Source organism: Bombina bombina, chromosome 2, assembly GCF_027579735.1.
Source record: "Bombina bombina isolate aBomBom1 chromosome 2, aBomBom1.pri, whole genome shotgun sequence".
NCBI lineage: Eukaryota > Metazoa > Chordata > Amphibia > Anura > Bombinatoridae > Bombina > Bombina bombina.
Genome location: NC_069500.1, coordinates 407,356,084 through 407,383,947, shown reverse-complemented (window position 1 = coordinate 407,383,947; position 27,864 = coordinate 407,356,084). Strand labels below are relative to the sequence as shown.

Below are 27,864 nucleotides of genomic sequence, written 5' to 3'. Positions count from 1 at the left end.
CCTCTTCCACCACACTCTTCCAGAGTTTGACAAGGGCACGCACGCCTCCCGCGCGCTTCTGTGCGCACCTAAGAGTGATTTCCCACTGCTGGCCGGAAACTCGCCAGTGATGGGCTGCCTCCCTGCAAAGGCTCCCACTCACCAACGATTGGCACCATCGCTGGCCGATGCAGAGAGGGCCACAGAGTGCTCTCTGCATCGGTGTGCCAAAAAAGGTATTGCAGTGATGCCTCAATATCGAGGTATCACGGCAATACCTTGAAAGTGTCTGGAAGCTATCCGGATCGTTTCCAGCCGCTTTAAACCCCTAACAACCAGTTTGGGTATGACGTACCATGTACGACGCGTGTCGTTAAGGGGTTCAAATCATTTATAAAAAATAAGCAAAATTAGTTTTATAGTCCTGCTGTCTGGAGTAGTCTGATCCACCCCCCTTATCAATGTTTAGCATCAGAAACACAGGCATTGTATTTCAACTGAATTCACAGCATGCTCCAGCAGATAATGAGTGTTAGTCTGCATTCTACCAAACAAAGGTAGATATAGATGCAGCCATAGAAGGAATTGTGTGGGGTGGAATTAGAGCTGTACAATTCGGAAGCTTAAAAGAAAGGGTTAATGGCGAGGCATTGCAGTATAAATTTGCAGGTAAAGTAATTAAGTAATTAGTACTTATTATATTTTGTCACTATTCCAACTTGTTTTATGTCCCTTTTTTAGCCATGAATACTTGTAATAAAAGGGACATGAAACCATCTTTTTTTTTCAGATAGAGCATGCAACTTTAAATAACTTTGTTAAAGTATACTTAGGTAGGCTCAGAAGCTGCTGATTAGTGGTTGCACATATATACCTCTTGTTATTGGCTTTCAACTAGCTCCCAGGAGTGCATTACTGCTATATCAACAAAGGATATCAAGAGAATAAATCAAATTTAGATAATGGAAGTAAATTTGGAAAGTTGTTTAAAATTGTATAATCTCATTTGCTTTGTTCTTCCGGTATTCATTTGTTGAATTGCATAACTGGGTAAGCTCAGGAGCAGCAATGTACTGCTGGGAGTTAGCTGCTTATTGGTGCCTGTACACATATATAACGCTTGTTATTTGCTCACCAGATGTATTCAGCAAGCTTCCAGCAGTGCAACTCTTTCAGCAAAGGTTGCCATAAGAATGAAGTAAAGTACACTCTTCCTGAATAATAAAAGAAACACTTGTGCCTCATGTCCCTTTAATTATGCATACTTTTTTTAAAAATTTTTTTTAAATGTGCTTTCATTATTTTGCCTACTTTTTCTTGTATTTTTTTGTTAACTGTTTCTGCACCTCTCTGAGAGTCTGGAGTGTATTGTGTAATTAATGGGATGCAGAACCTGACTCTCCTAAATGTTACACAGTGATTGGTTGATATTTACAGGAATATTTTGTATCTGTCCCTAATTGACCACAATAAAGTAAGATAAACCACAGTCAAGGGGTTTTTAATTTGTATGAAAATTTGCTGCATTAAATAATTTTTTTTTTAATTCATAAATAATATTAAATTGACGTTCGTGTCCCTTAAATGGGGAAGCTGGATTCAACATGTCAGTAGAAGATTTTTTTTTTCTCCAGTGCCCATGAAGTCTCCTTTTATAGAAACTGGTGGACATAGTAACAAGGTATCCCAGATTTATAATGCAAACAAAACTAAACCTAAATATTAAATAGCATAAATATTAACTAATACATAGCTACTCCAGGAAGGAATGTTAAGGTTCATAATCTGTTCATTCTTTGTTATTTAAAAAAAGTACAGCCCTGTATGGTACACTCCTACTACATTGTTCATAAAATCTACATTTCTCCAACATAGGTGTGTCCGGTCCACGGCGTCATCCTTACTTGTGGGATATTCTCCTCCCCAACAGGAAATGGCAAAGAGCCCAGCAAAGCTGGTCACATGATCCCTCCTAGGCTCCGCCTTCCCCAGTCATTCTCTTTGCCGTTGTACAGGCAACATCTCCACGGAGATGGCTTAGAGTTTTTTAGTGTTTAACTGTAGTTTTTATTATTCAATCAAGAGTTTGTTATTTTAAAATAGTGCTGGTATGTACTATTTACTCTGAAACAGAAAAGAGATGAAGATTTCTGTTTGTAAGAGGAAAATGATTTTAGCAACCGTTACTAAAATCGATGGCTGTTCCACACAGGACTGTTGAGAGGAATTAACTTCAGTTGGGGGAACAGTGAGCAGACTTTTGCTGCTTGAGGTATGACACATTCTAACAAGACGATGTAATGCTGGAAGCTGTCATTTTCCCTATGGGATCCGGTAAGCCATTTTTATTACAGAGTAAATAAGGGCTTCACAAGGGCTTGTTAAGACTGTAGACATTTTCTGGGCTAAATCGATTCATATATAACATATTTAGCCTTGAGGAATCATTTAATATGGGTATTTTTGTAAAATAATATCGGCAGGCACTGTTTTAGACACCTTATTCTCTAGGGGCTTTCCCTAATCATAGGCAGAGCCTCATTTTCGCGCCGGTATTGCGCACTTGTTTTTGAGAAGCATGACATGCAGTCGCATGTGTGAGGAGCTCTGATACATAAAAAAGACTTTCTGAAGGCGTCATTTGGTATCGTATTCCCCTTTGGGCTTGGTTGGGTCTCAGCAAAGCAGATACCAGGGACTGTAAAGGGGTTAAAGATAAAAACGGCTCCGGTTCCGTTATTTTAAGGGTTAAAGCTTCCAAATTTGGTGTGCAATACTTTTAAGGCTTTAAGACACTGTGGTGAAATTTTGGTGAATTTTGAACAATTCCTTCATACTTTTTCGCAATTGCAGTAATAAAGTGTGTTCAGTTTAAAATTTAAAGTGACAGTAACGGTTTTATTTTAAAACGTTTTTTGTACTTTGTTATCAAGTTTATGCCTGTTTAACATGTCTGAACTACCAGATAGACTGTGTTCTGAATGTGGGGAAGCCAAGGTTCCTTCTCATTTAAATAGATGTGATTTATGTGACACTGAAAATGATGCCCAAGATGATTCCTCAAGTGAGGGGAGTAAGCATGGTACTGCATCATTCCCTCCTTCGTCTACACCAGTCTTGCCCACTCAGGAGGCCCCTAGTACATCTAGCGCGCCAATACTCCTTACTATGCAACAATTAACGGCTGTAATGGATAATTCTATCAAAAACATTTTAGCCAAAATGCCCACTTATCAGCGTAAGCGCGACTGCTCTGTTTTAGATACTGAAGAGCATGAGGACGCTGAGGATAATGGTTCTGATATGCCCCTACACCAGTCTGAGGGGGCCAGGGAGGTTTTGTCTGAGGGAGAAATTTCAGATTCAGGGAAAATTTCTCAACAAGCTGAACCCGATGTGATTACATTTAAATTTAAGTTGGAACATCTCCGCGCTCTGCTTAAGGAGGTGTTATCCACTCTGGATGATTGTGAGAATTTGGTCATCCCAGAGAAACTATGTAAAATGGACAAGTTCCTAGAGGTCCCGGGGCCCCCAGAAGCTTTTCCTATACCCAAGCGGGTGGCGGACATTGTAAATAAAGAATGGGAAAGGCCCGGTATACCTTTCGTCCCTCCCCCCATATTTAAAAAATTGTTTCCCATGGTCGACCCCAGAAAGGACTTATGGCAGACAGTCCCCAAGGTCGAGGGGGCGGTTTCTACTTTAAACAAACGCACCACTATACCCATAGAAGATAGTTGTGCTTTCAAAGATCCTATGGATAAAAAATTAGAAGGTTTGCTTAAAAAGATGTTTGTTCAGCAAGGTTACCTTCTACAACCAATTTCATGCATTGTCCCTGTCACTACAGCCGCGTGTTTCTGGTTCGATGAGCTAGAAAAGGCGATCGATAGTGATTCTCCTCCTTATGAGGAGATTATGGACAGAATCCGTGCTCTCAAATTGGCTAATTCTTTCACCCTAGACGCCACTTTGCAATTGGCTAGGTTAGCGGCGAAAAATTCTGGGTTTGCTATTGTGGCGCGCAGAGCGCTTTGGTTGAAATCTTGGTCAGCGGATGCGTCTTCCAAGAACAAATTGCTTAACATTCCTTTCAAGGGGAAAACGCTGTTTGGCCCTGACTTGAAAGAGATTATCTCTGATATCACTGGGGGTAAGGGCCACGCCCTTCCTCAGGATAGGTCTTTCAAAGCCAAAAATAAACCTAATTTTCGTCCCTTTCGTAGAAACGGACCAGCCCCAAGTGCTACGTCCTCTAAGCAAGAGGGTAATACTTCTCAAGCCAAGCCAGCCTGGAGGCCAATGCAAGGCTGGAACAAAGGAAAGCAGGCCAAGAAACCTGCCACTGCTACCAAGACAGCATGAGATGTTGGCCCCCGATCCGGGACCGGATCTGGTGGGGGGCAGACTCTCTCTCTTCGCTCAGGCTTGGGCAAGAGATGTTCTGGATCCTTGGGCACTAGAAATAGTCTCCCAAGGTTATCTTCTGGAATTCAAGGGGCTTCCCCCAAAGGGGAGGTTCCACAGGTCTCAATTGTCTTCAGACCACATAAAAAAACAGGCATTCTTACATTGTGTAGAAGACCTGTTAAAAATGGGAGTGATTCATCCTGTTCCATTAGGAGAACAAGGGATGGGGTTCTACTCCAATCTGTTCGTAGTTCCCAAAAAAGAGGGAACATTCAGACCAATCTTAGATCTCAAGATCCTAAACAAGTTTCTCAAGGTTCCATCGTTCAAAATGGAAACCATTCGAACAATTCTTCCTTCCATCCAGGAAGGTCAATTCATGACCACGGTGGATTTAAAGGATGCGTATCTACATATTCCTATCCACAAGGAACATCATCGGTTCCTAAGGTTCGCATTCCTGGACAAGCATTACCAGTTTGTGGCACTTCCGTTCGGATTAGCCACTGCTCCAAGAATTTTCACAAAGGTACTAGGGTCCCTTCTAGCGGTGCTAAGACCAAGGGGCATTGCAGTAGTACCTTACTTGGACGACATTCTGATTCAAGCGTCGTCCCTTCCACAAGCAAAGGCTCACACGGACATTGTCCTGGCCTTTCTCAGATCTCACGGGTGGAAAGTGAACGTAGAAAAAAGTTCGCTATCTCCGTCAACAAGGGTTCCCTTCTTGGGAACAATAGACTCCTTAGAAATGAGGATTTTTCTGACAGAGGCCAGAAAATCAAAACTTCTAATCTCTTGTCAAATACTTCATTCTGTTCCTCTTCCTTCCATAGCGCAGTGCATGGAAGTAATAGGTTTGATGGTAGCGGCAATGGACATAGTTCCTTTTGCGCGAATTCATCTAAGACCATTACAACTGTGCATGCTCAGTCAGTGGAATGGGGACTATACAGACTTGTCTCCGACGATACAAGTAGATCAGAGGACCAGAGATTCACTCCGTTGGTGGCTGTCCCTGGACAACCTGTCACAGGGGATGAGCTTCCGCAGACCAGAGTGGGTCATTGTCACGACCGACGCCAGTCTGGTGGGCTGGGGCGCGGTCTGGGGACCCCTGAAAGCTCAGGGTCTTTGGTCTCGGGAAGAATCTCTTCTCCCGATAAATATTCTGGAACTGAGAGCGATATTCAATGCTCTCAAGGCTTGGCCTCAGCTAGCAAAGGCCAAGTTCATACGGTTTCAATCAGACAACATGACGACTGTTGCGTACATCAACCATCAGGGGGGAACAAGGAGTTCCCTGGCGATGGAAGAAGTGACCAAAATCATCCAATGGGCGGAGACTCACTCCTGCCACTTGTCTGCAATCCACATCCCAGGAGTGGAAAATTGGGAAGCGGATTTTCTGAGTTGTCAGACATTTCATCCGGGGGAGTGGGAACTCCATCCGGAAATCTTTGCCCAAATTACTCAATTGTGGGGCATTCCAGACATGGATCTGATGGCCTCTCGTCAGAACTTCAAGGTTCCTTGATACGGGTCCAGATCCAGGGATCCCAAGGCGACTCTAGTAGATGCACTAGTAGCACCTTGGACCTTCAAACTAGCTTATGTATTCCCGCCGTTTCCTCTCATCCCCAGGCTGGTAGCCAGGATCAATCAGGAGAGGGCATCGGTGATCTTGATAGCTCCTGCGTGGCCACGCAGGACTTGGTATGCAGACCTGGTGAATATGTCATCGGCTCCACCATGGAAGCTACTTTTGAGACGAGACCTTCTTGTTCAAGGTCCGTTCGAACATCCGAATCTGGTCTCACTCCAACTGACTGCTTGGAGATTGAACGCTTGATCTTATCAAAGCGAGGGTTCTCAGATTCTGTCATTGATACTCTTGTTCAGGCCAGAAAGCCTGTAACTAGAAAAATCTACCACAAAATATGGAAAAAATATATCTGTTGGTGTGAATCTAAAGGATTCCCTTGGGACAAGGTAAAAATTCCTAAGATTCTATCCTTTCTTCAAGAAGGTTTGGAGAAAGGATTATCTGCAAGTTCTTTGAAGGGACAGATTTCTGCCTTGTCTGTGTTACTTCACAAAAAGCTGGCAGCTGTGCCAGATGTTCAAGCCTTTGTTCAGGCTCTGGTTAGAATCAAGCCTGTTTACAAACCTTTGACTCCTCCTTGGAGTCTCAATTTAGTTCTTTCAGTTCTTCAGGGGGTTCCGTTTGAACCCTTACATTCCGTTGATATTAAGTTATTATCTTGGAAAGTTTTGTTTCTGGTTGCAATTTCTTCTGCTAGAAGAGTTTCAGAATTATCTGCTCTGCAGTGTTCTCCCCCTTATCTGGTGTTCCATGCAGATAAGGTGGTTTTACGTACTAAACCTGGTTTTCTTCCGAAAGTTGTTTCTAACAAAAACATTAACCAGGAGATAGTAGTGCCTTCTTTGTGTCCGAATCCAGTTTCAAAGAAGGAACGTTTGTTGCACAATTTGGATGTAGTTCGTGCTCTAAAATTCTATTTAGATGCTACAAAGGATTTTAGACAAACATCTTCTTTGTTTGTTGTTTATTCTGGTAAAAGGAGAGGTCAAAAAGCAACTTCTACCTCTCTCTCTTTTTGGATTAAAAGCATCATCAGATTGGCTTACGAGACTGCCGGACGGCAGCCTCCTGAAAGAATCACAGCTCATTCCACTAGGGCTGTGGCTTCCACATGGGCCTTCAAGAACGAGGCTTCTGTTGATCAGATATGTAAGGCAGCGACTTGGTCTTCACTGCACACTTTTACTAAATTTTACAAATTTTATACTTTTGCTTCTTCTGAGGCTATTTTTGGGAGAAAGGTTTTGCAAGCCGTGGTGCCTTCCATCTAGGTGACCTGATTTGCTCCCTCCCTTCATCCGTGTCCTAAAGCTTTGGTATTGGTTCCCACAAGTAAGGATGACGCCGTGGACCGGACACACCTATGTTGGAGAAAACAGAATTTATGTTTACCTGATAAATTACTTTCTCCAACGGTGTGTCCGGTCCACGGCCCGCCCTGGTTTTTTTAATCAGGTCTGATAATTTATTTTCTTTAACTACAGTCACCACGGTATCATATGATTTCTCCTATGCAAATATTCCTCCTTTACGTCGGTCGAATGACTGGGGAAGGCGGAGCCTAGGAGGGATCATGTGACCAGCTTTGCTGGGCTCTTTGCCATTTCCTGTTGGGGAGGAGAATATCCCACAAGTAAGGATGACGCCGTGGACCGGACACACCGTTGGAGAAAGTAATTTATCAGGTAAACATAAATTCTGTTTTTATGATCAGACCTTTTAAACTCCAGATCATTAATTTTATGGTAATTTAATTGTTTAAAATATAAGCAGCAAATAGAGCTATAGGTTTGTCCTTTTTATGATGATATTGTTCGAGATAACTACAATGCTGTATATAGTTTTTGACATTTTGAGGAATGGCAAAGGGTAGATTGCCAGAAAGGATTGGCGATAAAGCTCTATTTTCTCTGTTTGTAAGTGCGAGTTGTACTTAAAGGGACAGGAAACCCATTTTTTTCTTTCATTATTCAGAAAGAGCACGCCATTATAAACAACTTTCCAATTTACTTCTATTATTTAATTTGCTTCCTTCTCTTTTTATCCTTTGCTGAAAGGTTTATCTAGGTAAGCTCAGGAGCAGCAAAGAACCTAGGTTCTAGCTGCTTTATTGGTGGCTGTATGTGTGTGTATATATGTGTATATATATATATATATATATATATATATATATATATATATATATATATATATATATATATATATATATATATATATATATACATACTGATTGTAATTGACTCACCCATGTGTTCAATTAGAAACCACTAGTGCATTGCTGCTCCTTTAACAAATGATACCAAAAGCATGAAGCAAATTTGATAATAGGAGTATATTGGAAAGTTTTTTTAAAATTGTATGTTCTATATAAATCATGAAATAATTTTTTGGGTTTCATGTCCCTTTAAGTTGGATGTCTGTAACCTGGCGGCTGCCTGTACATCACTTATACAGCGGGTTAGGGACTAGAGCCCTACTGTAAATTGAAAACCACCTTAAAGTAAAACAAGGCAGTTCTAGCTTTCTTTTCACTTGCCAGTGTGTTTAAACATGTTTTAATCTAACATTTATTAGCGGTGCAATAGCACCAAGTTTAGTTTAACACAAGCACAGCACAGTATTCAATTAGTATTCAATAAAAACTGTACATGTAAAATAGTGACACTTACTGTAGTAACATTTGCCAGACTATAGCACTGAGACACAGATTGCACTGTAATGCTGTAAACAGAGTGAACTGCGCATAACAAAATGGTGCCAGTCCCTTTTCTCGCAATCTCACGATGAGTAAAGCACTGTTTCAAAATCCTTGGAAGTTGAACTTCAGCTTCACATTTATTTTGTCTCCTTTTCTTGTAATTTAAATTAAGAATTGGAAAGGTCACAATTTTAAGTTAAATGTTCACTATTTTTTATTTTATTTTGAGACATTTCAAATGGTAAAATAAACAGAACGTAATGCAATCCAAACTGTTAAGAGCAATCCTACCACAGCTTTAAGACAGTACCCAAAGTCTTTTATATAAAAACACTATAGAAAAATATTTAAAGTCAATCGTAAGTAAAGTTAATAGGATTAGATAAGAGGTAGTGTGTGCAGAGTACAAAAATAGGCCTCCGTTTTGATGAACAATACTTCATCACAGCAAAATATAATTAAAGGGACAGTCTACTTCAGAATTTTTATTGTTTCAAAAGATAATCACTTTATTACCCATTCCCCACTTTTTACCTGTGTGATTATCTTTTATATAAGCCTCTGCAGACTGCCCCCTTATCTCAGTCCTTTGACAGACACGCATTTTAGCCAATCAGTGCTGACTCTTAAATAACTCCACGGGAGTGAGCACAATGTTATTTATGTGCCACACATGAACTAGCTCTAACTGTGGAAAAACTGTTAAAATGCACTGAGATAGAAGGTGGTCTTTAACGGTCTAGAACTCGGTTTGAGTCTACCTAAGTTTAGCTTGCAGCAAAGAATACAAAAAGAACAAAGCAATTTTTATGATAAAAGTAAATTGGAAAGTTGTTTAAAATTGCATGCCCTATCTGACTGTGCCTTTAAGTCACCTGTAAAATAATGACACAACCAATATCCATGAACAAATAAACTATTGTAGTGTTATGTGTTGAAATAACTGGAACCAAAAAGGTTAGAGTGAAGTACGTAAAACAGAGCCATTAACAAAAGGATATCATCAAATCTCCCCATTAGGTAAAGGGAGAAGGAAAGAAAAACATAAAATATGGGGAGACATATGACTCCAGAGGTTTGAAATATTTTAATATATCTAAAACCTGGGACCAAGTTGGCAGTGTGTTGTAACCAATTCAAATCAAGATCGTGGCATTTTGGCATGTTTTAATGTGAAAAAACAAACATGCGTTAACAAACGTCATGCGCAAAAGATCCTTTTTTTTTTTTTTTTTTTTTTTTAAACATTGAAACATGTCAAAATGCATTGATTTGGATTGGACAATGGCGAAAAACGTCAGGGGAAAGAAAAAAGGTCTTAATGTCAGGGCTGCCGGAGACTGCAATAGCAAAGTAGCGGTTATATATAAGTTTTTTTTACATTTGTGTGTTTTTATCAATTAAACTAATATTTCCATCTAAAGGGGAGGAGAGTCCACGGCTTCATTCATTACTTGTGGGAATTAAGAACCTGGCCACCAGGGGGAGGCAAAGACACCCCAGCCAAAGGCTTAAATACCTCCCCCACTTCCCTCATCCCCCAGTCATTCTTTGACGTTTGTCACTGGAGGTTGGCAGAGAAGTGTCGGACTAAAATCTGTGGTCTTCTATCCCTTCCTTTTCAAGGAAAGACCCTGTTCGGTTCAGGATTGGACTCAATCATATACACGGTTATGGGAAGTTAAGCCTAAGGGATATACTTTTCGTCCCTTTTGTGTGGACAAGGCCCAACGCCAGCAGCCCGCCACGAAAGCGGATCAGTCCAAGGGTACTTAAAAACCAGCTCAGTCTTGGAATAAGTCCAAGCAGAAGAAGAAGCCCGCCGAAACGGTCAGCATGAAGAGTCGGCCCCCGACCGGTCTCCGGACTAAGTAGGGGGCATATGATCTCTCTTCTCAGAGGCCTGGTTGAAGGATGTTCAGGACACTTGGGTTCTGGAGGTTGTTGCCCAGGGATACAGGATAGGGTTCAGATCTCATCCACCCAGGGGCAGATTCCTCCTGTCAAATCTGTCTTCCAGAAAAGAGAGAAGCCTTTCTAGAATGTGCGAGGGATCTCTCTTCTCTCTGAGTTATTGTACCAGTACTCCCAGCAGAAAGGGGTCTAGGGTACTATTTAAACCTTTTTGTGGTCCCAAAGAAGGCGGTCACGTTCCGCCCGATTCTATACCTAAAATGTTTAAACAAATTTCTGGCTGTTCCATCGTTCAAAATGGAAACGATCAGATCGATTCTGCCCCTAGTTCAAGAGGGTCAGTTCATGACAACAATAAACTTGAAGGATGCCTACCTTCATGTGCCAATCCACAGGGGTTACTTCAGGTTACTGAGATTTGCGTTTCTGGACCAACATTTCCAGTTTGTGGCCCTTCCTTTTAGTCTGGCGATGGCCCTGAGCGTCTTTATGAAGGTTCTGGGGGCGCTACTTGCAGTGGCCAGATCCAGAGGCATTGCTGTGGTGCACTATCTGGACGACATCCGAGTCCAGGCGCCGTCGTTCAGTCTCGCAGAGGATCACTCCAGGGCCCTTCTTTCATTACTCCAATCTCACGGTTGGTGGATTCGTCCGCAACAACTGTCCCAGGGAACATCCCTCCTGATACCGACCTGGGAGATTGTGACCACGGACGAGAGTCTGGCAGGATGGGGAGCTGTTTGGGGTGCCAGGATGGCACAGGGAAAGTGGTCTCGAGAAGAGTCTCTCCTCCTGATCAATATTCTGGAACTTTGGGAGATTTCTCGGATATTGGAATGGAATGTGAGTCCCACAGCTACTCGCTCTCGGCAATCCACATTCTGGGTGTGGACAACTGGGAAACGGATTTTCTAAGCAGGCAATCCTTCCATCCGTGGGAATGGTCTCTCCATCCCGAGGTGTTTGTGGAGATTTGTCTCAGATGGGGGACGCCGGAGATAGATCTCATGGTGTCCAGACTAGATTGCAAGCTACCCAGATACGGGTCGCAATCCAGAAATCCCCAGGCAGAGCTGACAGGCGCCTTAGCGGTGCCTTGGGGGTTCAACCTAGTTTACTTTTTTTCACCGCTGTCACTTCTACCTCGAGTAGTGGCCCGCATCGGCAGGAGCAAACTTCGGCTATTCTTATTGCTCTGTTGTGGCCGTGGAGGACATGGTTTACGGAACTAGTGGGGATGTCGTTGTCTCCTCCATGGAGGTTACCCTGTCGCAAGGATCTGTTGGTACAGGGTCCCTTTCAACATGAAAATCTAGATTCTAAGGCTGACTGCGTTGATCTATCATAAGGTGTGGAGGACTTACTTGTCCTGATGTGAGAAGTATGGATATTCTTGGCATAAGGTTAAGGTATACAGGATTCTGTTCTTTCTCCAGGATGGACTGGAGGAGGGGCTTGCTGCCAGTTCCTTGAAGGGACAGATTTCGGCTTTATCTGTTCTGTTGCACAAGAGGCTCGCTGAGCTTCCTGATATTCAGTCTTTTGTTCAGGCTTTGTCTAGAATCAGGCCTGTTTTTAGACAGTCCGCTCCTCCCTGGAGCTTGAACTTGGTTCTGAAGGTGTTCCAGAGGGTTCCGTTTGAACCTATGCACTCTCTTGACATAGTTACTTTCTTGGAAGGTTCTGTTTTTGTTGGCTATTGCATCGGCATGCAGAGTATCTGAGTTGGCGGCCTTGCATTATCAGCCTCCCTTATCTGTTTTTTCACGCTAAGGCGGCTGTTCTTTGCACTGGTTTGGGATTTCTTCCCAAGGTTGTGTCTACCCGTAATATCAATCAGGAAATAGTTGTTCCTTCTTTCTTTGTGTCCTAACCCATCTTCTCCTAAGGAGAGGTTAATTCATAATTTGGATGTGGTTCGAGCTTTAAAGTTTTATCTTCAGGCTACAATGGATTTCAGACAGTCTACATCTCTTTTTGTGGTGTAGTCAGGGAAGCGCAAGGGGCAAAGAGCCTCTTAAACTTCTTTGTCCTTTTGGTTGTGGAGCATAATTCGCTTGGCCTACGAGACAGCGGGACATAAGCCTCCTCAGAGGATCACGGCTCATTCAACTAGAGCTGTGGCTTCTTCTTGGGCCTTCAAGAGTGAGGCCTCTATGGAGCAGATATGTAAGGCAGCTACCTGGTCCTCCTTACAGACCTTTACAAAGTTTTACAAATTTGACATTTTTGCTTCAGCGGAAGCCGTTTTTGGGAGAGAGGTTTTACAGGTTGTGGTGCCCTCAGATTAGGGTCCGCCTTCTTGCCCTCCCGTTTTTTTTTCATTCAGTGTCCTCTAGAGCTTGGGTATTTGTTCCCACAAGTAATGAATAAAGCCGTGGACTCTCCTCCCCTTTAGATGGAAAATATAAATTATGCTTACTTAATAATTTCATTTCCATCGAGGGGAGGAGAGTCCACGGCTCCCGCCCGTTGCTCCGGTGGGCGGACTTAAAAATATTATTATTCTTCTGGCACCATTTATACCCTGATATTTCTCCTACTGTTCCTTGTTCCCTCTGCAGAATAACTGGGGGATGAGGGAAGTGGGGGAGGTATTTAAGGCAGCCTTTGGCTGGGGTGTCTTTGCCTCCTCCTGGTGGCCAATTCCCACAAGTAATAAATGAAGCCGTGGACTCTCCTCCCCACGATAGAAATGAAATTGTCAGGTAAGCATAATTTTTTTTTTTTTTTACTTCGAATGGCAAATAAAGGTTTTGAATTTACCATTCTTTAGGACTGCTATTTTCCACAGTGTCATTAGTTCACATTCTAGTGACCTATATATTGTATTACTTTCAGGGCCATCTTTAATATTGGACCCTGGGCAAACATTTTCTTGGGGCCCCACCCCCATGCAATTTCGCTCTCCACCCCAACAGCCCAAGAAACAACTAAATCAAATTTTTTTTTTTTAATTATTAGCCCAGCAAATCCATTAAAAAAAATAAAAAATGAAATAAATTGCAATATATGAAACTGGACCTAAGCAATACTAATAAGTTAAATTAAATTTAAAAAATTCCTCCACTATGGATTCATTTAATATGTGTTTGAATGTGATTCTGGTGTGAGGTTAGCTGGTTAAAGAAATTTAGGGTAGCCAACAGAAGCAAAGCATTTACATTTTTAAAACGAATACTACAATTGTTTTTTAATAGTCAAACTTCACCCACCATTTGCTTTATTTGGAGGAGCCAATCTGAGCTTTAGTCCTTGGACAACAAGCCAAGCCACTGTCATAAAGTTACTGTAAACTGCCCTGTTCTGAATTTATCATTTAAAGCCAATTAGGAATCATTTTTTTTAGAGCTAAATTACATGAAAAGGGAACAAAACAAATAATAAAATATATTACAAAGTTGTTTCATTAGGTATAAGTAAATATTGTATATAAAAATCTCAAGGTGTTTTCTGTTTCTTTAAATCTGGAGATATCCAGAGTCAGTTACTGTAATGTTGCTTTCATATGCTCAGTAAAAAAAAAAAAAAAAAAAAAAGCCAACGTTCCTTTATTTGCACATGCACAGAAGGATCACTCAGTACAGGGATAGGCAAGGTGTACGTACACGGACACTGGTGTCCGTGACTAGCCCTTGAAGTGTCCGCCACAACCTTAGTATATGTTTTGGTCCACAACGTCATCAATCAATAGTGGGAACCAATACCCAAGCTAGAAGACACAGATGACTAGGGAGGGAGAACAAGACAGGCAGACCTAAACAGACGGCACCACCCCTTGAAGAACCCTTATTTCAAAAGAAGCCTCAGCAGACGCGAAAGAATCAAATTTGAAAATTGTTAAAAGTATGGAAACCGCCTTTGTGGAATGAACTGTAAATCTCTCAGGAGGCCACTGACCAGCAGTCTCATAAGCAAAACTATTATACTTCTCAACCATAGAGAAAGAGAAGTAGCAGAAGCTTTTATAAGAAACAAACAGGACAAAGGACTGAGAATATCCTTAGTCGCCTGAAAGAAGAATTTCAGAGCACGCACAAGGTCCAACAAACGTTACTTATGAGAAGGATTAGGACAAACGGAAGGAACAACAATTTCCTGATTTAAATTTTCTCTCTGAAACCACTTTAGGAAGAAAACCCAACTCTGTACGAGGAACCGCCTTATCAGCATGAAAGATAAGAAAATGCGAATCACACTGCAAAGCCGAGAGTTCCGAAACTCTCCAAGCAGAAGAGATGGCAAAAAGAAATAAAAACTTCCAAGATAAAAACTTAATATCTATGGAATGCAATGGCTCAAACGGAGCCTGCTGTAAAACTTAAAGAACAAGGTTAAGGCTCTGAGGAGGAGCAGCAGGCTTAAACACAGGCCGGATTCTGACCAGAGCCTGACAAAACTATAGAAACTTGGAAATCTCTCTTCTCCAGAGCTCCCTGGAGAAAAGACAAAATCCTAGGAATCCTAACCCTACTCCAAGGGTCCTTGGATTCACACCAATAAAGGCATTCACTCCATACCTTATGATAAATCTTCTAGAAAACAGGCTTATCATGTTCTCAATGACCGACTCCAAAAACCACGCTTAGACAGAACTAAGCGTTCAATCTCCAAGCAGTCAGCTTCAGAGAAACGAGATTTGGATAAAGGACCACAAGATAGAAGGTGGAAGAGATGACATCTTTACTAGGTCTGCATTACCAGATCCTGCAAGGCCATGCAGGAGCTATAAGAATTACCGATGCTCTCTCCTGAATGATACAAACAATGTTTTTCGTAGAAGTAGAGCAAATGGAGAAAACGGATATGCGGGACTGAAATCCCAAGGAACCGCCAGATAATCTATCAGGGCGACCTGTGGATCTCTAACCCCAGAACCGTACTTTGGAAGCTTGGCGATCTGCCAAGATACCATTAGATCCAACTCCAGCACCCCCCATTGAGGGTTAACCTGGAGAACACCTCCAGATGGAGAGTCTTCTCCCCAGGGTGAAATGTCTTTCTGCTCAGGAAGTCCACTTCCTGGTTGTCCAGACCTGGAATGAGGATGGCAGGTAGAAAGCAATTGTGATCTTCCACCCACTGAAAAATCTGACCAACCTCCTTCATGGCTAAGGAACTCAGAGTTCCTCCCTGCAGGTTAAGGTAAGTCACTAAGGAGATTATGTTCGACTGGAACCTGATAAACCAGACTAAGGACAACTAAGGCCAAGCCATCAGAGCATTAAAAATCGCCCTCAACTCCAAGATGTCTATAGGGAGAGCAGACTCCTCCCGAGTCCATAGACTCTGCGCCTTAAGGAGTCCCAGACTGCTCCTCAGACCAGCACGCTTGCGTCCGTGGACACAATCACACAGGAAGGTCTCCGGAAGCATGTGCCCTGAGACCGATGTTCCAGAGAAGCCACCACGGGAAAGAATCTCTTGTCGACTGATCCAGAATTATCTCTGAGACGGATTCAATTGGACTCCGTTCCTTTGTCTGAGCATATATAACTGCAGAACCCTCAGACTGAATTGAACAAAGGGAAAGAATATTTGATTTTCGGACCTCTGTCAACAATATTTTCATAGCTAGGGAAACTGTTATGGTCCCTTAAAAAAAAAAAAAAAAACTATCCCTGTAGCTGAAACAAGGGAACTCTTACCCAGATTCACCTTCCGTCTGATGAACGTAGAAAAAACAACCCAAATGTAATCTAGGAAGAGCGATACTGCAATTCCCCGAAACCTAAGCACTGCCAAGAATGTCCCCAGAACCTTTAAGAAAAAATCTGGGCACCATGGTAAGGCCAAAGGGAAAAGCAACAAAAACTGTCCAGAAAGGCAAATCTCTGGAACTAGAAGATAAGTGTACTTCAGGTCTAGGGTAGTCGGGAACTGACTCTCTTGGACCAAAGGAAGAATGGAACGAATGGCTTCCATCTTGAAGGATGGTACCCTGAGAAAACTTAAGTCTAGAATAGGAGGAAAAGTTCCCTCTTTTCTGGGGAACCCTGAACCGGTCTGAATAGAATCCTAGACCCATTCAAATTGCAAGTAGCTGCAAACTTTCTGCTTGCAAGGCAGCTAAGCTAACCATCAGACTATTACAGCTGGCTCCAAACACAATTGAAAAATGCCTCTCTAATCTGGACTGCAGATAAACCTGTCTCTGGGGGGAAAAAAGGTTTTGAATTCAATTCAGAAACCCTGAGATACTATGTCCACAGCCTATCTGGGACATCACGTATCCTTGCTTGCAGAAAAAACAGAGAAATTCAGCCCTCCACTTGGTCCGATCCCAGATCGGGGCAAACCCATTATGTTGAGTGTCAGGTGCGGTTTTCTACTCTGATGCCCTTTAGGCCTATTCTTCTTGTACAACTGCAGAACTCTTATGGTAGAAAAGATACTTTTCCACCCATAATATCAGAAATATTTCTGTCCGACCAGGACCAAACAAGATCTTACCCTTGTAAGGAAGCGCCTTACACAGCAAAGACAAATAGCTTGGCTCCTAGCAAAACAACTTGTATTGTTGCATCAGAAATAAAAGAATTGGCTTGCTTAAGAGCCTTAATTCGGACTTGAATCTCCCAAAGAAGTCTCTACCAAAATTGAATCGGGCAAGGTGTTGCACCCAAAAGATGCCGCTCTTGACGCAGTGGCAATACAAAAGATCAAATAAGCCTCCAGCTTAGTCCATTGATCCTTAAAAGAGCAGCTATCCTCTATAGGGATCGTAGTACTCTTAGCCAGAGTAGAAATAGCCCCTTCTACTGTAGGCACCATGAATCTTTAATGGAGTCATCAAAAGGAAACATTTTAAAGACAGGAGACGGGGAAAAGGTATCCCTGGCTTCTCCTATTCCTGCGAAATAATGCAGAGTCTGGAACAGGGAACATTTCCACAGAGGAAGGAACATCGTAGTAACTTAAGTTTACTAGATTTCTTAGGGTTGACAGACGTATCGGAGTCGTCCAAAGTAGAGAAAACCTCCTGTAACAATACACAGAGGTGTTCAAGCTTAAATCTGAATGATACAACTTCAGCATCAGCTAAAGGAATTATACTGTTCGAATCTGAAAAATTACCCTCAGAGGCTACCAAAGTTTCCTCCTCATCAGACCTGTGAGGAAGGGCAACCTGTATAGCAACAAGTGGAACAGAAACCTTACCATCTGAATCTCTAATTTTCCTCTTGCGATTTCCCATACGTATAGGAAAAACAGATTATGCCACAGATACCACAGAGGATACCTGGGCAGCAAATTATGCAAGCAAATAACTCCTCCAGGAAATTAGAGAAGCCGCAGGGAGCTGCACGTGACGCCACTGAGGCTTGGGACGTTTAAGGAGAAAGCTGTGGCATTGCCTGAACAGCATCAACCTGAGAGAAAATGAGCACAAAAAAACATTATCAACGGAGAACTAACAATCTCCACAATGTACAGCGCACCACTATAAATTGTGAGAGATTAGTCTGACACCATAAACATGATTGTGCTTTGGTTACAACAAATAGCTTGCTTAACTTAACCCAGAATAAGGAAAAGGTATATACTTTAATTGCCAATAAAAGTATTAACCCCAGTCTGTCGCATGCCAATTGTGCCTGCCCACTGCCAGAAATTAATCCTGTACTCGGGATACTAGTCCCATAAATTAATGCATAAAGTTTGGTTAGCAATTCCAGCTTAACCCCTACAGTGCCAGCCTCCTAGCCCCAGAAGACAAAAGGCACTTACCTGCACATCTAGCTGTCCGGCAGGAGGACAGCTCACTAGGTGTGAAAGGAAGCCACTCCTTACAGAGACCTGTGGGGAAAAAAAAAGGACAGAGTAAACCTACTCTGGCTTTCTATATTAGGGCAGCAAAAATGTTAGGAACTTGTAAGGTGGGCCTTGCTGCATTTTCCTAACTGCTTTAAAGCCATCACTACCCTACTGAAGGGATTAATGTGGACTATGGCTAGACCCAAAAAACTTGATTGTAGCGAAATACATTTTCTTCAGACACCAAAACTTCACCTCCTCCATTGATAGAGGCAAAGAGTATGACTGGGGTTTATGGGAAGGGGAGTGATACTTGGCAGCTTTGCTGTGGTGCTCTTTGCCTCCTCCTGCTGGCCAGGAGTGACATTCCCACTAGTAATTGATGACGTTGTCGACTCGCCATATCTATTTTTAAAAAATGTTTTTGACATTTTCTGTGGTGTACATGGTAAAATATCAGCACGGGAGTCCTTTTTCTCAAATATTTCAAACACATATTTTATTGTCCCATATTAGGCATCAATTCACCTTCCCAAAACAGCAAAATTTACGATTTTCTTCATAAATGGAAAGAGTCCCTAGCTGCATTCATTACTTTTGGGAATTCAGAACCTGGCCACCAGGAGGAGGCAAAGACACCCCAGGCAAAGGCTTAAATACTTCTCCCACTTCCCTTATCCCCCAGTCATTCTTTGCCTTTCGTCCCAGGAGGTTGGCAGAGAAGTGTCAGAAATTTACGATTTGTCTCTTATAGAGGGTAGTACTCTTTGGCATGGGACTGGAGTTTTAAGTAATCCTGTCAGCCTCTCAGTGAGAGCTTGGATGAAAGTTAGAGTCCGGAGATGCAGGGAGAGTCTTTCTGCGAAACCATCCAGCTCATTTTTAACAGCTTTATAAGCAATCGGCGTTGATGAGTTTTGCTGCCTGCTTTCTTCTCTCAAGTCCATGGCAGAGGCTAGGCTACTATCTGTCACACTTGAAGGGCCTTGTTCCTGTTCCACGGCGTAGATTCCGGTAAGATCGTTTCATTTTATTACCTTGCATTACAAATGTTTCCCGATAAGCTACTACCTTGCGGGACCAATTTGAGTAATCAGGGTCTCAGTAAGGCTCCTTTTGTATCTTGGAATCAAGGGCTAATATCTCTCAAGGGGGGTTATATGAACGGGGGGGGGGGGTTAATCATGTTTATGTGATTTGACCTGCTTATGTGTAGTGTTACTTAGGCTCATGGTTTTGTGGAACATAATGGCCTTGGAGGTGACGCGGCCTTGGAGGTTGTGCACGCTTTTTTCTGGACTGTACGGCTTACCTTGTGACCGGGCCTGGTCAGGTTTTGGACTCTGTTCCGCATTTCTGACCGCGTGGCGACGGATACATTATAGTTTGCTGGTGTCTGGTGCATAGGAGGTGGTGAGTACCCCAGCCATTGTGGTTGTAAGGTGCCGTTTTTAGATTTTTGTTTTTCTTGTTTGGTCCATTTTTTTGTATTCATATCCCAGTTATGGGGCATTCTGATGTTGAGATTGAAGTGGTCTCTGATTCAGATTCTACTTATTGCAGTAAATACGAATCGGCCCAGATGACACATGACAGTCAGTTATGTTCCATATGCCGTTCTAGAGGGCTCAATTCCTCGGGATCAGGGAATGTAGGGGCTGCTGAGCCATTCGCCTCTGGGGGTTCTGTACCTCGAGTGGCGAGTTCCCTACCACTTACTATTACTACACGTGCAGGTGACCCAGATTATGCTTATCCTTCCCTGGATGGGGGTTTGTTCCCTCCGGAGGTTGCGGCACATTTCTGTATTCAAATCCTGATGGCGAAGGTGCATCTGCAGCTTCCAGATGTCTGCTAAAGATTATGTTCGTGTCCAGTCAACCCGGGCCCCCCAGGCATGGTGTGGCTTGTTCAGCTTTTCGGGGGAGCAACTGCTCCTTTGGCTCCGGTGGAAGTGTTCTGTGCTTTTCGTTATAGACTGATGCTGCTTCGTGTTCTGTTACGCCAAGTTTTGGCGTTGTTGGACGATCCCATACTTAATGGACATACAAGTTCTCAGTCTTCTTCGAATATCTCACAGAATTAAATATAAGAGGAGGAACTAATCTTCTTATAGTCTGGTTATTGAGTACTGTATCCTTTCCAATCTGAGCTTGGATGAGCAGGGTTCCGTTAGGCTGGTCCTGCAGGTGTGTCTGTTCCTTTTAGGCGAAAACCTACGGGTTGCCTTTTCTTTTATTTAATACGGTTAGGATGACTGATTTTAAAAGCTCATGTTTGGTTTTATATTCCTTCAGGAGTTTTCCTTCTGGAATCGATACTCGCGCTTTCTTGATCGCACTGTTTATTTCTACGGAAGTTGTTCTGGGGACACGTTTAGTTCTATGTGTTGTCTGTCATTTATTTCTCCCTCCCTGTTGAATATTGCGGCCTTGACAGTAATGGCTATGGTTCAGACTGGGTTCAGCTCCTTCTATCTTGAGGCCTCTTTCAGACCAGTGGCGCCTGTTCTGCCTGACTAGTCCGGTTAGGTCGCTGAGTGATTGCTTTATTTTTTGTGTTTTTCTTAGCTTGTTTTTACAAGTGTCAGCTAAGCATTCTGTGAGGACCTGAGGGTCCATGGGACTCAGTGAAGTTCTAGTGCGTCACACTCCGTTGGTTCCGATATTGTCGGGATTTGAATGTTTTCTTCCCCACATGGGTTGATGTTTTGGAGGTTTTAGGGCCTCATTGCTGCCTTTTATGGGCGGTCTTGCCCTTTTAGAGCTATTGGTATTGTCCTTTTGGACTTGTTCCTTTTTTAACGACTCTTCCTTCGGGTCGAAATCTCTGGACTTTGTCCCTTTCTCCTTAAAGGTTGACCTTGCATTTTTTTCCTACTCGGTTATTCACTCCTTATTAGGAATGATAGGCTATGTGGTCTCCTTATTCTGGCTCCATCTAGGGGCTGTTTCAGGGGTTTGGTATGCTCTAAGTACATAGCCAAACAAAGAAGCTGAGGGGCGCTTACGTTCCTGGAGTCAGTCTATTCGTGAAGAAAAGCCGGTTGCTCTGTTGAGCCGGAAGTAAAACCACCAAGGTAGCGTGTTGCAGTTTGAAGTGGAAATCTCCTTCCTGTGTCGCTGTGGTGGTGGACGCTGCCTGAAATGGACGGGTGTGTATTCTCCAAACACATCCAGCAGAGAACAAACTGTGAATAGAGAGCAGAGACAGGCGCAGCCCAATTCAAGTGTAGTATAATTTTATTAGATGTAAGAGCACACATACAAATGGCTACTTACAAGATAAACAGATTAAAACAGCATATAAAGGTTTCTTTACATCCAGACTGTACTTTAAATAATATACAGCAGTAAAATGATCTCTACGCGTTTTGTCTGAGGACGCTCAGACTTTTTCCTTGGATGTAGTCCTCTGGTTTTGTACTCTGAGGAGACTAGCCTTTTTTACCTCTCTCTTCGGGTGACTTTGTCCCCGATGTTTTCCCTTGGTCCTGGAGGTTTGGGATACGCCTGTTGGGCTGAGAATCTTAGCGGCTCTGTTGTGCCCTAGCTCCTTTTGGAGTAGGACCTTTTGTAAGGGGTGTGCTCTTCCCTTTGGGTTGGGATTTATGTTTAGATCCATTTTACGGATTATTTTTATCCCTTGTGTAGCCTGTTTTTATTTGTACGGGGTATGGTGTTCCCTGGGGTATTGTTTGTCTAATAATGCTTGGGGCTTCGTTTGTCTGGATCCTTCTGGGCCTAAGCCAGCTGGTCTGATTGGTGGTTAACCCCGTGGTTTCACTAGCTGGATCCCGCTTTTATGCGGGGCAGCCATAATTTTTGTTCTTCTGGCACCTTTTCACCCTGATGTTTCTTCTACTGTTCCTTGTTCCTCAGCAGAATGATTGGGGGGGGGATATTTAAGCCTTTGGCTGGGGTGTCTTTTCCTCCTCCTGGTGGCCAAGTTATTTCCCAAAAGTAATGAATGCAGCTGTTGAATCTTTCCATCTGAAGAAAAGAAAATGATCAGGTAAGCATAATTTATGTTTTTCTACTTTATATGGTTCAATTAAAATTAACAATTGCAAATAAGAAAAGCAAACTATTATTATTGTTAAAAAAAATTTTTTTTTGTCATTTTCTGTGGTGTACATAGTAAAATAGCAGCACGAGAGTCATTTTTGCCCAAATATTTCAAACACACATTTTATTGTCCCATATTGGGCATTAATTCACCTTCCCAAAACAGCAAAATTTATGATTTTATACTTTATATGGTTCAATTAAAATTAACAATTACCAATCGGAAAAGCAAACAATTATTATTTTTGTCACTGTTCACCATCTTGCAATTTATGCACAAAAGGAGTAGGTATAAAATATCTATCCATACAAATATTTCATACATTGAAAATGACACAATATTGTCATGTAATTCTCAGAGGTGTGGCTTAACCTATTTTGAAAACGTGTGCATGTTCCTACCCCTGTTTGTACAAAAAGTCATCATATGTAGAATATCGCCTATTTTTACATTCTCCCAGTCCTTCCATTTATTTTGATTTACCTAACTGGTATTACAAGTTGGGTACAATGCGAACACGACTTTGCATTCGCATTGTGCTCACGAGAGCATGCTTCCATAGGCTCCAATGGGAGCCTCGTTCTCATGTTGTCAGGCACGGTATGAGAACTAGCGCAGTGAAGGGAGTAAATCGCACAGTGATGGCAGCCAATGTAAATATATATATATATATATATATATATATATATATATATACCGGTATATACAATGTGTGTGTGTGTGTGTGTGTGTATATATATATATATATATATATATATATATATATATATATATATATATATATATATATATATATATATATATATATATATATATATATATATATATATATATATATATATATACACATATTAACACACAAATATAAATTCATATACAAATATATTTAAAGGAAACACACAGTTACCATAGACCGCAATGTAAAGGCTTTTTTTTTTTCTAACACCCGACACTTTTAACCCCTAAAAACTGCCTAGTGTAGTAGTTTTTTATTAAAAAAAAAATACAAATACGTATATACCTGCGCGCACACACCTGTTGTAATTGTCATCCTAAGTTACTTAAATGGACATGAAACCTAAACTTTTTCTTTCATGATTAAGATAGAACATACCATTTTAAATGGCTTTCAAATTTAAATCTATTATCCCATTTGCTTCATTGTCTTTTTATCCTTTATTGAAGGAGCTGCACTGTATCACTGGGAGTTAGCTGAAGATAACTGTGAGCCAATGACAATAGACATAGATATGCAACCACCAATGAGCAGCTAGCTCTCGGCTCATAAGCCTATTTAGATATGCTTTTTAACAAAGGATACCAAGTGAACACAGCAAATTTGGTCATAAAACTGAATCTGAAATTCATTTAAAATGAATCTTGAAAGAAGATGTTAGGATTTCATGTCCTTTTTTTAATTTGTTTGTATAATTGTATTTTGTTAGATGAAGTAAATATATTTTATGTTGAATTAAATAAAAATTGCAGCGTATTCTTGGATTTGGAAAAGGAAGTTTGGAGCACAGCAGTTGTAGAGGACATATTTAATGCAAACTGTAATTACATTTAAGTTACAAAAAATCAAATCAATAACAATGGAAGTTAATTTTATTTTTTTTCCTTTTAAAGATTTTTTTCTTTGCTGCCATGTTTTTTTTTTTATTTTTTATGAACTCTTCTCTGCCAACTTCCCCCACCCCTGCCCTTCCATCTTCTCCTAATAACTGGATTATAGGCAGAAAATGTTTTTTTGTTTTAGTGGTGTAGTAGTCTCCCACCCAGGACCATATGTTTATAATGTGGTTTGTACCAAACTGTTAATTTGTTATAGTTCCAGTCTATTACAAAGATCTTGATACCTAGAAACAGATACAACTACTACTCAATTAAATAGATTCAAATACGTGCAACACCAGAAATGGTGTTGGATTTTAATAGTTTATATGCCGGGAAAGCAATGCTTGATAATTTTATGAGCAGTGAACATATTTCCTTTTTTCTCCACAAGCTTTGACCCCACCCCCTTTAATGCTTTTGTTTACCGAGCACATTTTCCCCCCCCCCACAGGTGTCCCTGGCTGACTAGAGAAATCTCTCCAGCTATTCCTGTGTACAATGGGCTCATGTTCCTCTTTGTGTTGGCAAACTTCAGTATGGCAACTTTTATGGATCCCGGAATCTTCCCACGAGGTAAACTCATTAGTGTTTTGATTTTTTTCCTCTTTGCAAAATGTTTTAAATGATCTTTCTTTTATACAGATGGCGAGAGTCCACAATCCATTACTCCTGGAATTACTCTTCTCCACCATTAGGAGCAAAGATTCCCTAACAACAAGAGCCCTGTAAAAACCCTCCCTTGTTAAAATACTTACAGCTGTTAGTGGGGGGTTTTTGCACACGTTTTTTCTTTCTCATGAGTGTTATCTTCCCTTCGGATGTTGTTTTAACGTCCCCTGCTTTGTTTTGCAGTTCGGCTTAGCGCACATTGTACCTGTGAGTTTATTTAAAAAGCAACTTAGGAGAGGGTAAGTGATTTCCATTCCTCAAGAGCTTTTTAAGTGGGTTATAGTGTTTATTGCATTGCATTGCTTTGTCATATTGTGTAATGGAGCAGTCTGATTCTGTCCCTAAATCTACCCAAGAAACTCAGTCCCCTGAACATCTTTCTACAATTATTAGGTGTGCTTATTATAAAAAAGTGAGGTGCCTTCTCCAGCTCATTTATCATTTGTGTTTAAAAATGATGCAATCAGACTAATCTAATGCTGTTTCTTTGGGTATTAATGCACCTTCTGTTTGTTCATTACAGGAGAACACTAATATTGTTTAATCTACTGTGAATTTTTCATCAAGGCTGTAGTTTCTGAAGCACTGGTTGCTCTCTCGCCTTTAAACAAGTGTAAAAGGTTAGTTTAGATTTTACCTTCTAAAATTCTATGTGCCCTGAATCCAGGGAAACTGCTATGTCTTCAGATGTGAAAGTTTCCTCTGGTAATAAGGCATCTTCAACTGATGATATTTCCTCTCTTTTATTTAAAGTTGAACATATTTGTTCTCTTTCAAAGGAGGTCTTAAGAAACTTTAGGATCTTTAACCCCTAAAGTAATTATGGTAAGCCTTGTAATCATTTAAATTCAGTTTTTAAGATTGATATTCTCTCTGATGTTTTACCTATTTTTGATGCTGTGTCTGACATGATTTCTAGGGAATGGTCAAAGCCATGTAATTCATTTTCTCATTCTGCAAGGTTTAAAAAGTTATATCCTTTACCTGCTGCTTATTTAGTTTTATGGGAAACAGTTCCCAAGGTTGATGGGGCCATTTCCACTCTGGCTAGACGTTCTATTTTACTTCTTTTAACCCCTTCACCCTATCCGACATGTGTATATGTATGTATGTATGTATGTATGTGTGTGTATATATATATATATATATATATATATATATATATATATATCCACACACACACGTTGTGCGGTACTTTTGGCTATCGTACCGCACCACGTATATATATGTCATTGCTTTAGGATGCTCCAGCACTCTTGGCTGTTAAGTTACAGCCGAGAGCTGGAGCTTCTGAAGTTTCAGGCATCTGCCACATATGGAGCGCGATCGGTGCTCCGGCTCCATATAAGGTCAGATGCCTGATTTTTACAGACTGTGATGCTGTTTGTGTCACCGTCTAACGATCTTCTGCTGGAGCCGGCGGGAGGTGTGGTCGTGGGAGGGGCCCTATGCTATGGAACATAAAAAAACAAAGGGGTAGGGAGGGATGGGGCAGCTACGCTACAGAAAAGGGGGTGTGGGGGCCCCCTAACTCAAGATCGTTGGTCGGGGGCATACACTGCCTTATAATTAAAAAATAAATAAATAAAAACAAATATTTTATGGGGGGAAAAAATGGTTTTATAGGTACTGGCAGACAGCTGCCAGTACCTAAGATGGTGCCTAACGGGTCAGAGGAGAGGTTTAGAGAGCTGGGAAAAAAATCTACATTTCTTTCCTAAGATATGGTGAGTCCACAGCTTGAGTAATTACTGTTGGGAATATCACTCCTGGCCAGCAGGAGGAAGCAAAGAGCACCACAGTTAAACTGCTAAGTACCACGCCCTTACCCACAACTCCCAGTCATTCTCTTTGCCTTCGGTGCATGGAGAAGGTGAAGTTTAAGTGTCTGAAGAAAAAATTAGATTTCATCTGCAAGCAAGTTTTGGGGTATAGCCGTATTCCACGTCATTCCTTGCAGTCGGGTAGTGGTGGTTTTAAAGCAGTTAGGAACTTGTAAAGAGGTACTTACTGTGTTTTCCTAACAAAGTCTGCCCTAGTTTAGAAAGCCAGAGTTGGCTACTCTGTTTTTTCTTTTTCAAAGGTCTCTGTGAGGAACTGTCCTCTCATACCTTGTAACTGTCTACATGCTGGACAGCGGAGCAGGGAAGTGCTTTTTCTTCCAGTTGGGGAGACCATGCACTTAACAAATTAAAAGACAATGCTTTTTTATTGGGACATAGATAATCCTGTTGTATGTGTTACACTGGGGCATGAAGCAGGCACTGTAGTATGTGTGAGAATAACATTTAAACTCTTTTAAACAGAAAGGGTAAAATGTTTTTATTAGGCTTTATTTTCTGACACATATTTACTTGATAAAACAATACAAGTTTAAACTGAAAGTAAGGCTGAATTTTCTATTTCAGCAGCTTATTCTTTTCTCCTTTGCTTTAAAATAAAACAATGCAACATTTTAAACTGTCCGGTTTGAAAAAATGGATATTTCTGGTACTCAGTGTACCAGGAAGCTATTTTTAGTGCCTCTCTGTTTTGCAGCAGTAATTTAAGGTTGGCAGTTGCCGTCACATGACCCGCTTTACTTCATAACGTTTCTGTGGAAAAAAGTTGTTTTTCCTCCATTTCTGGGTGATCCAGTCTTAATTGGTAGTGGTAAGGCACCTCAGTAATTGAGGTGTGGGGGTTACCTGAGGGGTATTTTAGAAGGTTTTTTTGATATGGAGCAAGAGCCTGCTCTCATGAATTCATGCTTATGTTTAGATGCACAAATTGCAGCGCCTATACAATTTTGTTCTTTATGTGTCAAGAAAACCTTGCAAAATAAAGGCAACATTTTTACCCTAATGTCTCAGGATGATGCTGTTAAAATAATACCTCAGCTTTCTCATGCTACGTCCCAAGCCTCTATGGCGTCACATGCAGTGCCCTGCGGTTCCTCTAGAACTCCTAGTGGAGTTTATTTAAAAGCAGAAATTGCTGCCCAGGTATCTTCAGCGGTATCTGCGACATTAGCTGCCATTCCCAGATTACAGGGAAAACGCAAGAGGAAATCTAGAAATTTAGAAAGTAAGGTGCCTGTCCTCAGTTCTGCTTCCCAAGTTGCCCTTTCTCATAAGTCTGATGAGGAAGATACATTGGGACG

General features: G+C 41.5%; 1 protein-coding gene across 1 annotated transcript in view; it reads left to right on the top strand.

The window, feature by feature from the left end:
- ZDHHC8 (zinc finger DHHC-type palmitoyltransferase 8) overlaps nucleotides 1–27,864 on the top strand; it is a 256,391-nt gene that overhangs the window by 116,321 nt on the left and 112,206 nt on the right. The window contains exon 2 of the mRNA XM_053701898.1: nucleotides 24,505–24,626. Coding sequence (XP_053557873.1) covers nucleotides 24,505–24,626 — 122 coding nt within the window. The remainder of the gene's footprint in view (nucleotides 1–24,504; nucleotides 24,627–27,864) is intronic.